This window comes from Bombus vosnesenskii, unplaced genomic scaffold (assembly GCF_011952255.1).
Source record: "Bombus vosnesenskii isolate JDL3184/JDL3185 unplaced genomic scaffold, Bvos_JDL3184-5_v1.1 scf7180000013265, whole genome shotgun sequence".
Lineage (NCBI taxonomy): Eukaryota > Metazoa > Arthropoda > Insecta > Hymenoptera > Apidae > Bombus > Bombus vosnesenskii.
This window is the reverse complement of record NW_022882925.1, coordinates 3,663,427-3,678,666: the sequence shown is the minus strand read 5'-3', so window position 1 is coordinate 3,678,666 and position 15,240 is coordinate 3,663,427. Positions and strand designations below refer to the sequence as shown.

Genomic DNA, 15,240 nt, shown 5'->3' with positions numbered 1-15,240 from the left:
TATCAATATTTCTAAATAGAGGCAAAGCAGAAATTTAGTTTAGATATGTATTAAATATTAACGTATTATACTGATATTTATAATTATAATGGAATATTAATACAATAATTAGACTGTCAATGTAAGCAGAAATTTTATGTCAGATACCCTTAAATATTAATTTAATGTTGTTTAATATAATAGTAACAGATATAATATTAATTTAATAATAGACATACTGAAACAAAATTCTGTTTAGCTTCGTTTTGTGAACAGCGTTTACAAAAACATTAGCTTGCATAAATATTTGCAATCTAATTATTAAATTGAAAAATGCTCCTCTGCATTTTATGGAAAGCTAGCGTTTCTGAATTGTATGTCACTTTCAAAATGAAGATGAGACATCGTTTAACGCCCTTATAATGTTTCTAAATGTTTATATACAATTACGATTGCCTCTATTTTCAACCTAAATCTACTGACAAATTCATTCACGTCGATTAAAGCTAAAAAAAGACCAGGTTTCGATCAGGTACAATACAACAAGGTTATATCAATCTGACGATACGATCGCATCATATGGAATATAATTGAACACAATAAGAGACTTAATTCACGTACAATAGTAAAAAAAAAACGTAGTCGCGTAATGTGTACATTGCTTTTCCTCAGACATTGGTAAATATTTTCCAATATTACCTGTCTGGTAAACTGAGAAATAAAAAATTATTATCTCTTCCTCTGTCCTCCATATATTTACCTGTACAGATATTAAGGTAGATCATGATATAACGTTATCATTGTAGATGCAAACGAGGTCAACGTGCTAACGACGAGTTGCTATTGTTTTCCACTGTGTTAATTAAATATTCAACTGGGACGCAGCTTAAATCGATCGGGTTTTACATAACCGCACGAAATAATAATAAAATACACACATATTCCGCAGCGAAAGGATTAGACGACCGAGATTCTACAATTTACATTCCGAGTTCCTGCAATTTGTCTACGAACTATCTTTAAACGTGAACGCAATCATAGAGTCTCGAATAAAATATCTTGTGGCATCACCTTGAATCAATTATACCACGGTAAATCATCAAGTGCAATTGCCTTTAACTTACGCCACAATAAATCATCGGCTGAAGTTTAGATTAAGTTATTGCACGATATTGCATCCTTGTATTTATCAATGTCCTCGATATGGCTATGTCTTTTTGTTTCATATTCTCATGAATTTTTATCGTGCCAATCTATTTGTAACTAATGTGTTTCTAAGTGCTCTATATTTTCTGATCACCCACAGTTCTTCACCGTTGCTTTCCCTCTATTCAAATAAATGTACTTTTATCTATTTGACATTTTCTTTTAATTTTCTCTTTCATACAACAAATGGTATCTTTACCTTTTATATTATTCGAATCTTTAATCCAGATAGTACAATTCTCTGGAAACTTTTCAGTACCTCGATCACGATAAAGGAGAGTGACTTTTTAAATTTTCTGCTCTGTATCTTCACTATCGTTCAGGAAATGTCGCACTTCGTCTATCTATTCAGATAGCGACTTACATACTTTTAAGGAACAGTGTTGCGAAATCAGCTTTCTGATTCATAGTCCTCCATTTATAATACGTATCACTATAGTACGATATCGTTACATACGATCAACAATATGTTTCCTTCGATACGAACGACAATTAAAAAAGTGTCCACGACAAAAGTTCATTACGATCTTCGGTTTATACGAGAAGAAAGACAGTGTGATCCACGATCATGTATCGAGAGAAATGGATCACGTTGGATGCTGAAGATACTCACTTTCTTACGAAACTTCCCGAGTGATTCACTGAGTAAACCAGATTAATGCGTTCTGCTGCACAAGAGGCACAGAGAGATAAGCAAACTTCCAGAAACTACGTGTGTAGCGTACGTATGTATATAGCGCCCTATCAGCATATCAACTTGCCAGCTTTCTCTTAACACGCATGTATTATTCAGATTTTTGTCCGACGAAACAGACAGTTTAGACTATTTGCTTTTCATTAGACTATTTCGCCTTTCTCAGTCGAAACGTCCTATTTACAATTTTAAAAAAAGTCCAAGATCCGAGAACCCTCGCGGTTTTTCATTTTTTTACTTCATCTTTGCGCGTCTTTGTTCAATATAGAATATTTAGCTACGATTTCTTAGCCGTGTAAAAAATGAGAAACGCGAGAAACTTGAAATATCTGAATATACAATGGCCACAGATATTTTCTTTTTCTTCGTGGAAATGTTCTATCTACGATTTTAGGAAAATCGAGAATCCGAGAAATCTCATGTTCTTCGTTTCTTTACTCCATCCTCGTGCCTATTTATTCGATGTAAAATATTCTCTTCTCGTTGGACTGTTTCGCCTTCCTTACATCATTTCGATGTCGTTTTGAAAATAAAAAAACTGCTGTACAAACAGGACACGTTAACTAAAAAGAAACACAACAAAAGAACTTTAGAAACTAATTAGAAAAAAAGAATAAAATAAACGGGGAACTAAATATTTTAATATCGTCTTGAAAGATAAAAAGCTACTGTACCGATAGGAAACTTTTAAGCTGAAGCACGTAGTATTATCGGCTATTTTCTTCCATTATCATCAGTTACTTTCTACGATTAGCAGCACACGCGATTCTCGCCAAACCTTTTCCACCAATCTTATCGCGATAAGTAAACGAGCGACTGGCAAGTGTCTGCCGTTGAAATTTGTTTGCTAAGCAAACTCTGTTTTTCGGTGCAACCGTATCGCATTGTCTCTTCGTGGCTGTCGGATGCGTACTAAGATTATGCATATTTCGTTTCAAACGTCATTCGAGGTCCGGCAACGAATGATTATCGTACGATGTGTAGATTAAACAAAGTGTGATTTATGAATAATTATTACGGTATTATAATACTTTTGAGATTATCGAATTTTTAGTTTCGCGAGAGAATCATCGTTCGCTGAGAATTATCGTAATGTTCTAACTATACACTGATGATCACGCGTTTATGGGAAATTTAATCGTCAGCTGGTGTACAGATGGATTATAAGTGAGCAGAATAATCAATTCAAAATACGTCACGTTACTTTGTATTACTGAACAGAAATTATTGTTGTTCCATGAAATATGAACAACAAATTGACATTAAAAATCTCCAAATTAAATAGTCTAGTCCAAACATAATCGTTTCGGTCATCGCGTAGAAAGATCTAGAGAGAAATCTGCAATATGCAAAAATATATCGCTGCTTGGCATTGACAGTGACAAATCTATAAAAAAAAAAAAAAAAAAAAAATAAAAAATGACCAATTTGCTTTCATTGAGTGCGAGTTCCACATTATGTTTCTATTTTTATCGTGTCAAACGGTACGTTTATATCCATCGGTTGTGCGTCAAAGGACAGTTGTACTAACAAGGCCTGTTTTTAATATTTAAAGAAAAATATAAATTTTAGAAAGCCTTTCGTCTAAAATTAGCATGTTTTAAGTTAGGCCGTTGTCGATTCGAAGCAGCGATACAAAGCGTACAAACATCTTATTACATTATTTAGAAAATCAAACGAACTTTTATTCAGCTTCCACTGTTTCAATTATAATTAGACGAAAGATTAGATCTGCATGACATTTGAATAAATTTGTATAAAATTATACCCGTAGTAATTATAATATCTTAATGAATAGTGAATTTTTCTTTTAAATATGGATGTTTGTTTTAACGTGAAAACTCATTTTAATGCAGCGGATAGTGCACATCTGAGAGCGTATTTAAGAAAAGGAAAATACGCCAGCGACAGGAAGAGCAGTGGAAAAATATCAAAGAGAACGACGGTGGTGTACCGAGAAATAGAATTTTGACGAACAAAAACTGATGTTTTGATATCAGGAAGAATAGAAAAGAGGATTGCAACAACGAAAAGACCTACGAAGGGACGCCAAGAAAAGAGAAAAGTACGGCATTAAGAATCGAAGAATAAATTAAAGCCGGCGTGAAGAGCGAAAAAAAGGGATGCAAGCATCCAAAGTGTAGAGAACGAAAGAAGAATTAAATTGCGATGCTTCGATCTTCTCTTTTAATTACTGCAATCTTCCTTTTTATTTATTAGTTTCTCCTTGTTCGAATTTTAATTTAGAATCTCGATCGCTTGCGATGTATCTCCGATAAGCCATCTGATGAAATTCCTCGCGTTTTTCCAGCCGTTTGTCCAGCAGCAGATTTCAATTAAGCAAAGATGAAAGAAGTGTGGCCGGTTCGTTTGAAAATTCGCAACGGGACCGGAATTAAAAGTTGTCGGCGTGATTTATTTGCCGACGTGACGGAGCTTCGATCCGCTTTCGCTATGCGTCGAGAAATAGAAATTTACTGCCTTGCCAAATCTCAAGCCAGATATTCCCGCGTTTCCATGGAATTTCCTTCGGAAAAGCTGATTCTTCTACGATGCCGATCTTCGAATTGACCTCGCCGTGTTCCTTCAATCATTTTACGCGCAATCGCGCTTTCTTCCCTGTCGTTAACACGCTTGCCCAATTTTGAGAAAAGTACAGGGTGGCTCGTAAGTGGCTTCCTCGTTCAAAAGTCGTCTAACTTTGTTCTTATTGCGTGTAAAGATCAGTTAAATTTACAGCTGTTTGATCGCGTAGCTGGATTACGCCTGACCTACTCTGATGGCACGTAAAAAATACTAAATAGCACGATCATGTGCCCCGAAGTACCGTCTCTTCTTAAGCTAAAATCGTCTTTTTACGTTACACGGAAGAAATCGTAGTTTATAGCAACGCCAATAAATCATGTCGTTCGAAACGCATTTGTGCTCATAATCTTCCAACGGGTATAATATTAATAGAGTATTGTCACGCGCAGACGACTTGTAACCGAATTGTATACCAGAGCGCGTTATATACCCGTGAATAATAATAATAATAATAATTTGTCAATTTTTGTTCCAGATTTCCAAAGTTTGTTCTCTAGAAATTTACAATGGGCGCTATTCGCCTCGGAGCAGAGAGTAAAAATAACCGAATCCTGTTTTCCAAATCAATGGAATTTACAACAATATACTATAAACAATTGAATGTTATTTTCAAAAGCGGCGCTGCGTTTTTTCAGAAACTCGAAGTTCGATAGAGAACTAAAAACAGAGCTGAAAGTCCGACAGAAAAATAGGTGTACGGCATTCGTTAGAGTACGAGAATGTTTTATCACAGAGACAAATAATTTGCAGGCCATTTAGTTGGTAAATTATTACGCAAGAGAACCGAGGTTTTTCTGATATTACAAAATTTAGTCTTTTTTTTTTTTTCTTTTTTTGATTGGAGAATATCGAGCGTGACGGAAAATTCACTGTCAGACCGTCGTCATCGTTCGAATGCCACGTGAGCTCTTCGCCCGTACAGGAAACACCAGATTGACGATGCTTTTGTGCGAGAAGCTGGATCGATAACGCGTGTACTGTCGCCATTCAGAACGATCGTTCGAATTCAATAGCCACTACGTAACGATTCTTCGTGGAAAACGCTAATAAAATCGAGCGAGAAAGCGGAGCGTCAATGGGACGCGAGAAAGGTATTAAATTTGATCAACTTTTTCATGGATTTTACGGCGTCCCGATGATAGAGTTACAGGCACTGGAAATTCTTTCAGAACTGTGTATTAATTTCTGATAAAAAAAAGTATAATCATGTTCAAATTCCAAAGATAAAGATGAAAAAGAAAGAGAAAAAAATGTAGTCTTGTCAAAGTTGTTATTAAATTCTCCGATGTAAAAATGGATCAAATAAACTTGCTGAAATTTTTACTCTTAAAATAGTTCGACTCTAACTTTGAGCGTTCTAGGTTCTGCTTTATGTAATATCGTGTAAGTTAGTTTTCTATTTCATCCAAACAATTTAGATAATTAATTCAAGCGTTCAGAGGGAGAGGGGGGGGGGGGAATCACGTTAATAAGGTAGATATAAATCTCCTGGAATTTTTACTCTTGAGATAACTCGAGCCTAACCTTAAACTTCTCGATTTCTGTTTGATGTAATGCCACGGCTTTCTAATTTCATTCAGACGATTTAAATAATATCAATTAGAGGCGGCGCAGTCAGCGAAAAAGTGGAACAAGTGCACTTTTCCACAAGAACGAAGAAGTATGAGAAATATTACCAAATCCTTCTGAATGTCTAACATCGAGAATATTTAATATTTATAATAATGTATATGTTTCGATATTTATCAATTAAAACATACAATTGTAACATCAATTAAAAGCCTCGCAAATGGAAAAGTGAAACAACTGCATCATTTCCATAAGGAGGGAAATGTATAAGAAAGAAAGATATTACCAAGTCTTTCTTTGTGACTTGTGATCTAATCTCTATAATTATGTACATATCTTGATGTCTATCAATTGAAACATACAATATCAATTAGAAGTCTCACAAGTGGAAAAATGAAACAATGGCATCTTTTGCATAAGAAGGGGAAAATATACAAAAAGAATGATATTGCAAAATAATATCTATATATTTTAGCGGCCAGAAACAACTCGGATTTTTCTATTACATATTAATTTTCTTACTAAAAACTTAGTTTTCATATATGAGTTCATATCGATGAACGTACAGAATATTACACGTTATTGAAACAAGAAAAGAGAACACAGATAGACTCTATTATCATCCATATACATAATGTGACACACAAATGATCGAGGTTGTCGCAATTTTCTCAAGTCGATCACTTTATCGATAGCGTCGTTCTCTTATTCACGCCAACTGTTATCAAGAAACGCAACCTCGAACAATCGATATACAGATCTTAATGATCATTTTGCACAATCTGGAAGCAACATTGCTACACCGCTGCGTGATAAACGACCGATTCATACCATCTTCCGAGATTCGATCGTTATCTATAACGCAGTATGTAACACTTTAGCAGGCGTTCAGATCTAACACAAGACGCGAAGTCGTATATAACACGAAGAAGACACAAAGGAAAAAGAAACGAAGCGAAACGACGCTTGCTCGCCTCATAAAACAATAACTGCTAATAAGACGCAATTGTTCGTACCACGGAAGTAATAGAAGCAACTCCGAGAGCCTAATAAAACTTCTCAGTTCCATCTGTCGCTGCCGACTCTACGTTAATATAATTATCGGACTCTGCCATATTTATACAAAATCCATATTTTTATGAATCCAATGAACATTCATATCTTTCATGTTTATAAACACTCGAGAAATTCATACTTTTGTGGATATTTTAAATATAAGAAGAAGGTGGATATCAACTTTTGACTAATATAATTAGTACAGTGTGCATATGTATGGAAAATCCATATTTTTATGAATCTAATGAACATGCACATCTTTCCTATTTATAAACACTCGAGAAATTCATATTTTTGTGGATACAGTAAATATAAGAAGAAGATGGATATCGACTTTTGACTAATATAATTAGTACAGTGTGCATATTTATGCGAAATTCATATTTTTATGAATCCAATGAACATGCACATCTTTCCTATTTATAAACACTCGAGAAATTCATATTTTTGTGGATACAGTAAATATAAGAAGAAGGTGGATATCGACTTTTGACTAATATAATTAGTACAGTGTGCATATTTATGCGAAATTCATATTTTTCACATTTATAAATAGTCGAGAAATTCATACTTTTGTGGATATTATAAATATAAGAAGAAGGTGGATATCGATGACTCTTTATGCGAAATTCATATTTTTATAAGAATAATCGAAGAAACGAAGCTTAGGTAGAAGATCGTTTTATCCATCAAAAATTATACAGAGTGCTATATTTCGGATATTTTGTACATTTTGGCAAATCGTGCGCATTCTGTGTATGTTAAGTTTCCTATACGAACGCATAGAAATCCACGACACAAAAGATTAATTACGATAACGACTGTATAAAAAAATTCTAGAATAGAACGAACAAACGAGAAGATAAATGTATTTACGTAGTCTCATTATTTCAAGCTACATATATATATGGTTATGTTAATATTTTCCCGCGATTCTCTATCACATTAGATAAGCTGTAATTCCACCTTATCTACAACGTATCATTGTACAGATAGCAATTAATCGATTTAATTTAATTAAAAAATTGATTTGTCGATTAATCGACTTTCTATTTGCCAAAAGAGACGCGTGTTTCCCTACGTGAGTACAAAGTATGCGAACATACGACGCCGCAATTCGTTGCTCGAATGGTTCGAAATTACGAGAGCGGATCCACGCTCGGATCGTTTTCGCATGAATTCTTGTAAGAAGCCGATTTTCCGCTTGGCAGTCCACGACAACAATTTCTTTCGAATCAACTACCATTTTTGTCCCTTTCATTGATCGTTCGATCGTTTACTGTTCACGCAAATCTTATCGATATTGAAGTAGTTTGTAGATATACATGTAAGTAGTTCTATCGACTCATTCAGCAATCGCAGCATTTATTGCGCATGCAATATCTTGTGAAACTTTTGCGACATGAATTTTTCAAATATTTTCTCTATATTCGACGTTTCATTGCACTCGCGCTTGAAAAGTTCTTCGATAAGACCAATGGGTAACGAGAATTATTTCAGATAGAATTATTCTTAATGGCAATCTGTACGTAATAGAGTATTTACAATAATATTTAGTACATGAAACCCATTTGCATTCAAAATTCTTCAGTCACGTTGATGAAAACATAAAAATTTGTAAAAATCCATAGCGAATATAGAACAAACATTGTCAAAGATAAAGTGTGCAGGTGCAGTATATTATTCTACAATTAAATACTATAGTCGATTTCATATTAATACTAATACTAATACAATATTAATATACTTGATAGTATACTCAATAATAAATAATATATACCATACAAAAAGGCAAAATAAATAATTCTAAACAATATACTTGATAGTACTTAAATATTACAATACATACACAATAATATGTAACAATATAATAAATAATACAATACGTTGCACGTTATACTTAGAATATATTAACATACTTATATAGTAGTATACAGTATAATAGTGTATTAATATAGCAATATATTTTAAGTATAACGCATATCAATTAATATACCTATATATAATAGTGTATTAAAATATATCTTAATCAGATTACACAGAATTCATGGCAATGGTCGCGCTAACCGAAAGTTCTGAGATTTAAAGTTCCTACAAGGAAACGCTGTCTCATCAGCAACCACGAAGCGTGTGTTAATCGATACACGTTTCCTTGGCTTCTTTTAGCCAAATGGAGTAAGAGATTGAGAGCCACTGAGACCGCTGGCAAATAAATAGATCACCGACGAAGCTCCTTCGATTGTCAATGCTCTTCAGAATTGGATGAAGAACGATAGCAGGAAGGAAGGAAGGAAGGGAGGGAGGAAGAGGTGAAGTAATGCATTACTGGCAAAGAAGAGGCGGAAAGAGGTGAAACGAGTATGGTAGACGACACGATGTCAGGTCGGTTGGACGATGACGAACGCTCGCTATCAACTTCCTGCTAGAATTGATATAGATGCGCGGGCCCTCTGTTCCTACTACGTTAAACGCGACGAAAGGGTCGTTGATCCGGATAGTTCAGCAAGTTATCGCCTTTTTTTCCCCAACGATCGACGCTGTGTTTCGCGTGGGAATTCCTGAAATGTCGGATCCGATGGAAACGCCGACGAGTTGTGAAAAAAAAAAGGACGGAATTTTTCTGGCCAATTCGAGATCAATCGAAAGGCGAAACAGGTAGAGATTGATATCGTCGCGATGAAAATTGAGGAAAAACTGTCGAGTTGACGAACGCATTGTATCGTTTCTGGAATTTCGGAATTTCGGCTTTTGAAATTTCTTGAAGCCTAACGTTGTGTTAGATGATACATTGTGTTTGTTTAAGTATTCTTGACTTATTTTTCTCATCGAGATATAACATGTTATTTCATTCCTGGAAAGTTATAATAATCGATGAAAATTGAGGTAAAATTGTTCGGTTAAAGAACGTACTTATTGGATTTTTTAAGATTTTTCGGAGTACAATGGAATAAATCGATTGTCGGGAACGTTAAGAATACAAGAATCTTGTAGTAACAGAGAAAATAATGGAAATGCATGCGTACAATGTAATGAATGTAATGGAATGAATCGATTAACAAGAATCTCAAAAATATGTGCTCCGAGAAATCCAATAATATTTGAGTAACAGAGACAATAATAATAATAATAATACGACCGTGTTTTCCTTTCACTTTTCGGAGAATATAGCTTCTCATCGGTCAAACACGTAAATACAGGGGTCTATAAAATCCTTGGTGATAAATATAACTGGAGTGAATGAGCTTATTGATAACAGAAGATCACAGGATGTTCCTCTCTTGTAAAAGCAATCTCGGAATCTCTCATAACAACATAAACTCAACCAGAAGAAAAATGTCTTTTCGGAGTACACTTGTGTTTTCAAAAGAAATTACGCGTTTACACTGCAAGATAGGATTATACGTTCGATGTAATTTTTAGCGTTTTCAATGATTTATTGCTAGGACTATACTTTGAAACTGAGTTTTGTATTACATGCCTGTGTGTATTATAGCTAGGCTACGAATTTTTATACATTTATTGCTGCAGCTATTTGTTCTTTTTCGTTCAACAACTCATCGCATAAAAATTCGGAAAATATACGCTACGAAATAAAGTACGTTTTGTACTATTTGTACGTACAATTAATTGCCGTTATTTGCAAGTAGTTTTATGTTATAGCAATTTAAAGATGCAGCAATATATTCAAAATAAGGTGCAATACGTAAATCGAGTTGCACAAAACAATTCATATCTACCTTTATTTATAAATCACACAAATCTCCATAAAACTAAATAAACTTACAATATTACCCAGCAGTGTATTCTATACCCTATCCACGGTGTACTTAAGCACAAAAATCCACTAACAACCTTCCACGTTATAATATACCCAAACCTATATCGAATTATCCTTAAAATCTCGACAGATCTCGAGAATGAATCCAATTTAATTTCATCTAGCATGGAATTACACAATTGTAATATTTTTTCTGACAGCGATCTGTTTACCAACAAGCAGCCGGCCATTTTCGAGCGCGCGGTACAGGGCGTAACCAAAGCCGCGTAAAACCTGTCCCTAGCCCTATAACCTATAACCTATAAAACCATATAAACCATTGCAACAAAATTCTCCAACGATGTTATCACTCACCCTCGGGATAGGCTTGCTTGCTTTGCACGAAGTCGATGAACATGTTGGTCACGTTGTACAGCTGGCCCATGCCCTTGGGGTTGAAATACGTGGTGGCGTTGTAGAGCAGCCCGGTCGTGTTCGTTCTCGTATAGTTGATACCCTGCGATGCCATGATCCCGTTCAGCTGCCGGTCCAGATCCTCGCTGATCACCCGCATCCGATTGGTCAGTGTCTCCTGGCAGTTAACTGGACACGACACCAGAAGAACAGAGAGCAGACCGAAAACCGCGAATCCATAATGCACCACGGCACTCGGCCGAAAACCACCGAACAGTACGAAAAACATGACAGCGACTTGCGCCAGGGACGCGTCGCTACGAACTGATGCCTCGGCTCGTCTCGCAGGCACGCGGAACCGAACCATCCCCACTCCTCCGCCACACTCGAGCCGAAGCAAAGCTTCGTACGTAGTTCGTGTCCGCTCGTTCCTATCGTTCAACGACCCGTGGCGTATTTTCTTTACCTTTTTTATATTTATGTACTCTCTTTATCGATGATTTCGTATTGTAATAATTGTAGTCTTGTGTAGTAATTTCTATGTAATAAATATGTATAATGAGTGTTTTGTAAGGAATATTTGATGTCTTTTTTCCTGTAATAAAAAGTTCCTTTGACATGCTTGATCCATTTGTTCTTAGCTTTTACTGTTAACGCATCCTCGCGCATTTTTTTATTTCCTTTATATATTTTTATCGCCTACCTTCTATTGCTTTTTGTATAATAATTATAGATAATAAATATTTTATGTTCCCAACTATTACTGTTCACTCTCGCGAATTTTCTGTATCTTCTTTATACTTTTTTTCATCGGTAACTTTGTATCGCTTTCTGCATAATAATTATGTATAAAGAATATTTTATAAGGAATACTTGTTTTCAGATTTTACTGTTGAAAAGGAGTGTATGATGTTCTGCGAATTAATTTAGATTTGTAACCTACTTTGGCATTGTTCTTATTGATATAATGTTAAATGTAATTTGAAGAATGCCATTTGAGTATTTTTAAATTCTGGAGTAACGTGATAGAGGTTCTTTTACCGGTTATAAGGATTGATTTTCGCGGTCTCACGCGATTGGTGGAGGCTCGATAGTCTGGAGAACGGACCAATCAGAGGGCGTGACTTTTCCCGCAAGTTTGAAACACGCGTCCTTGTTCCTGAAGCGCGAAAGATTGTGTTTTAATTAATTGTAGTGTCATGGGCATGATAGAAGGATTGTTTTTCTGCGGTAATTGCAAAGACAAAAGGAGGAGCAACGGCAAATTAACGTGAGAATCGTGGCGAAAGATGCAATGATGTTTCTTACGTCATTTAATTGACTTGATGCAACTTTCCAGAAGAGCTTTACTTAAAAGAATCTTGTGTTGACACTGCACCGAAACATCTTGTATTCAGCAAAATAAATTCATAATTAATATGAAATTAATTTCAAAAAATTTCTTTCACTTCGTGAACCATCTTTTTCCATTCCAGTAATTTTAAATACATATTCTGTGACGTAAAATAAATATTACACAATTTTATAATTCTTGTCGACTAATTCAGTCTGAATTTCCTGAATATTTTTCCGTGTTTGATAAGTGATCAATCTATTCAATTTGCCTTCGAATAATTTAACTTGTTGTATAATCGTTCGATAATCCACTTAAAAGATAAGCACCGCGAATTTGTTTCGTGCAGAAACCAGTTGGCACAAAGTGTTACGAAAAGTTATCATGGCAATTAAAGACGTTCAATTTCGAGTCGCTGATAAGCATCGTTGACACGTTTATGATCTGTAGATTTCATATTTGGATTGAATATCGTTAGCTGATATTTAGAATCACTTTGCTCCATAGATTCTAATCTTTAATATGATCGGTATACACTGCTTATCACAAATATTAGAACACATACTCGTTGCATTTTTATACTTTACAAGTATTTTTCTAATAAATTTTATTTTATCTAGTATTTCGCACGTAGTGCGAATAGAATGACACATTTATAATAAAATAACTAGAAAATGAAAGCAGTGAAAAATATTCAATTCGTAATACATACTGATAAGTGACCTAATACTTATTTATATCTGCCAGTGTATGTAACCTATATTAAACCGGAATTTCACGTTCTGCATTTATCGAAAAAAAAAAAAGATTTTCCATGAGATGTCGAAGAAGCAGAATGTTGGAAACGGGTATAGCTGCAATTGGCTGTTTTCATTGGTGCCAATCCATACCAGTCTGGCCAAGCTTTCACGAAGAGATCCACTTTTGTGGACTAGTTTGATCGAACAACCAAAAAAGAGAAATAAAGAAAAGGGAAAGAAGTCGTGGAAAAGGTCATTCCCTGTAATTAAGAAGAAAGTCTCGCGGAATTGGCAAATCGAGTCCGGTAACAACTGCTTTTAAGCAAGCCATTTGTCGCGTGAAACGATTGCTGGAAATGTTATTTCAATTTTTATGCAGACCTTTTTATTGTTACCGAGTATAAAGAGTGACGTTTTATTGCATATCGTAACGGTGTTGCAATAAAGTACAGCGCGAACGATTGAAACGAGTCGCTTCGGACGAACTGGTTTGGCCAAACTCCGAGTTTCTATCGCTTCTCATCATCGAGCCCGGTTAACACGTAGCAAACCGCAGAAACAGCGGATCCAGGTCGTGACATCGAAAACTGCATTTCGATCGACTGTTGCCTCTGCTCTCTGATGACCCGAAAACCACCGCCTAGCGATCACTTAGATCGAGCATCTGTTTTTCCGCAATATACGACCAGGATCGCCACTTATTCTTGGAAGAGGAAAGAAATTTTTATCGAGATGAGAATATATTCTTTTGTTTTATGTATTTATGCTCTACTATTTGTCTTATTCAATCTTAGAATCTTTTGGAATTTAGAATATTTAATTTTATACAATTAGAATATAAAATTTTTAACTTTGTGGGAACTGCAATTCGCAATATTTAATTTTGTGAGAATTGAAATTAAAAATTTTCAATTTTATGGGAATCAAAGTTTAGAATATTTACTATACCTGTTTATTACGGAAACTGAAGTTTAGAATACTGAGAATATTTAGTTTAGAATTAATCGTTAGAATATTTGATTTTATACCAGTCAGAACGAAAAATTCCGAATTTTGTAAAAATTGGAATTCTTCCATGCAACGTACCAATCTATTCTTTTCGAAGAAAACGTCTTGATCGTCGATATTAATATTATAAACCCATTGACTCTTTTGTTAACGGTTACTTCAGGAATCTGCAATATTTCATGTGCACGTTGTGGAATCAGAAAATATTGATTTTTTGTTTCCCCATCGACGAAGGAAATTCCAACTTTGCACTCCGCTAAGATTCAGTAAAAGTATGGAATGTATCTTCCAGGAAGGTTTATAATTTATAGCAGTGAGTACCAGACTGTTCAAAGTAAGAACTTTCCAAGCGGGGCTTACAAGTTGAATAGCCATTGAGGCAGCCTTCGACGTTTCATTTAATGGCATGTTAAAGACCGAATTTTCTTCGAGATGCGAAACACCGGCTCTACTCTTCGGGAGTAACGTAGCTGGTGAGCTTTATTTGCCGCCAGTTTCCTGAAACTTCTATCTCTAACGAACAACCATGAAATTCCTTCGGATCTGCAGAAAGCTTCGATTAAATTAAATTTAATACTAAATTTCTGATTTGTACCTAAATATGCAATAGATGACTGGTGAATCTGCTCCTGTAATACATGAATGATTGAAATTAAGACACGATGATAATAAATGTAAAATGGATTTTGATTATCAAATCGTGATTTAATCGAACGATTTAATTTTACTTCGAACAACGTCAAAATTGCGGATGATTCCTTGTTAGAAACGTTTTCAATATCTAAAATCGTACGAGAACAAAGTCATTCAATTACCTAAAGAACGCTGTTATTCCATCAGTATGCGTCACTATTAGTTCTCGTAATCGAGATTCTACCGTGTAGGCAATTGTTAAAAG

General features: G+C 35.0%; 1 protein-coding gene across 9 annotated transcripts in view; it reads right to left on the bottom strand.

Annotated features, from left to right (window-relative positions):
• The window catches only part of LOC117242658 (prominin-like protein), a 65,773-nt gene extending 54,130 nt beyond the window's left edge, over window positions 1-11,643 (bottom strand). For all 9 annotated transcript variants that reach the window (XR_004495314.1, XM_033509524.1, XM_033509561.1 and 6 more), the window contains exon 1: window positions 11,223-11,643. Coding sequence is in view for 8 of the 9 variants with exons in the window: in XM_033509524.1 (XP_033365415.1) it covers window positions 11,223-11,628 (406 nt within the window). In the remaining variant the exon portion in view is untranslated. The remainder of the gene's footprint in view (window positions 1-11,222) is intronic.
• Window positions 11,644-15,240: the final 3,597 nt, after the last annotated feature.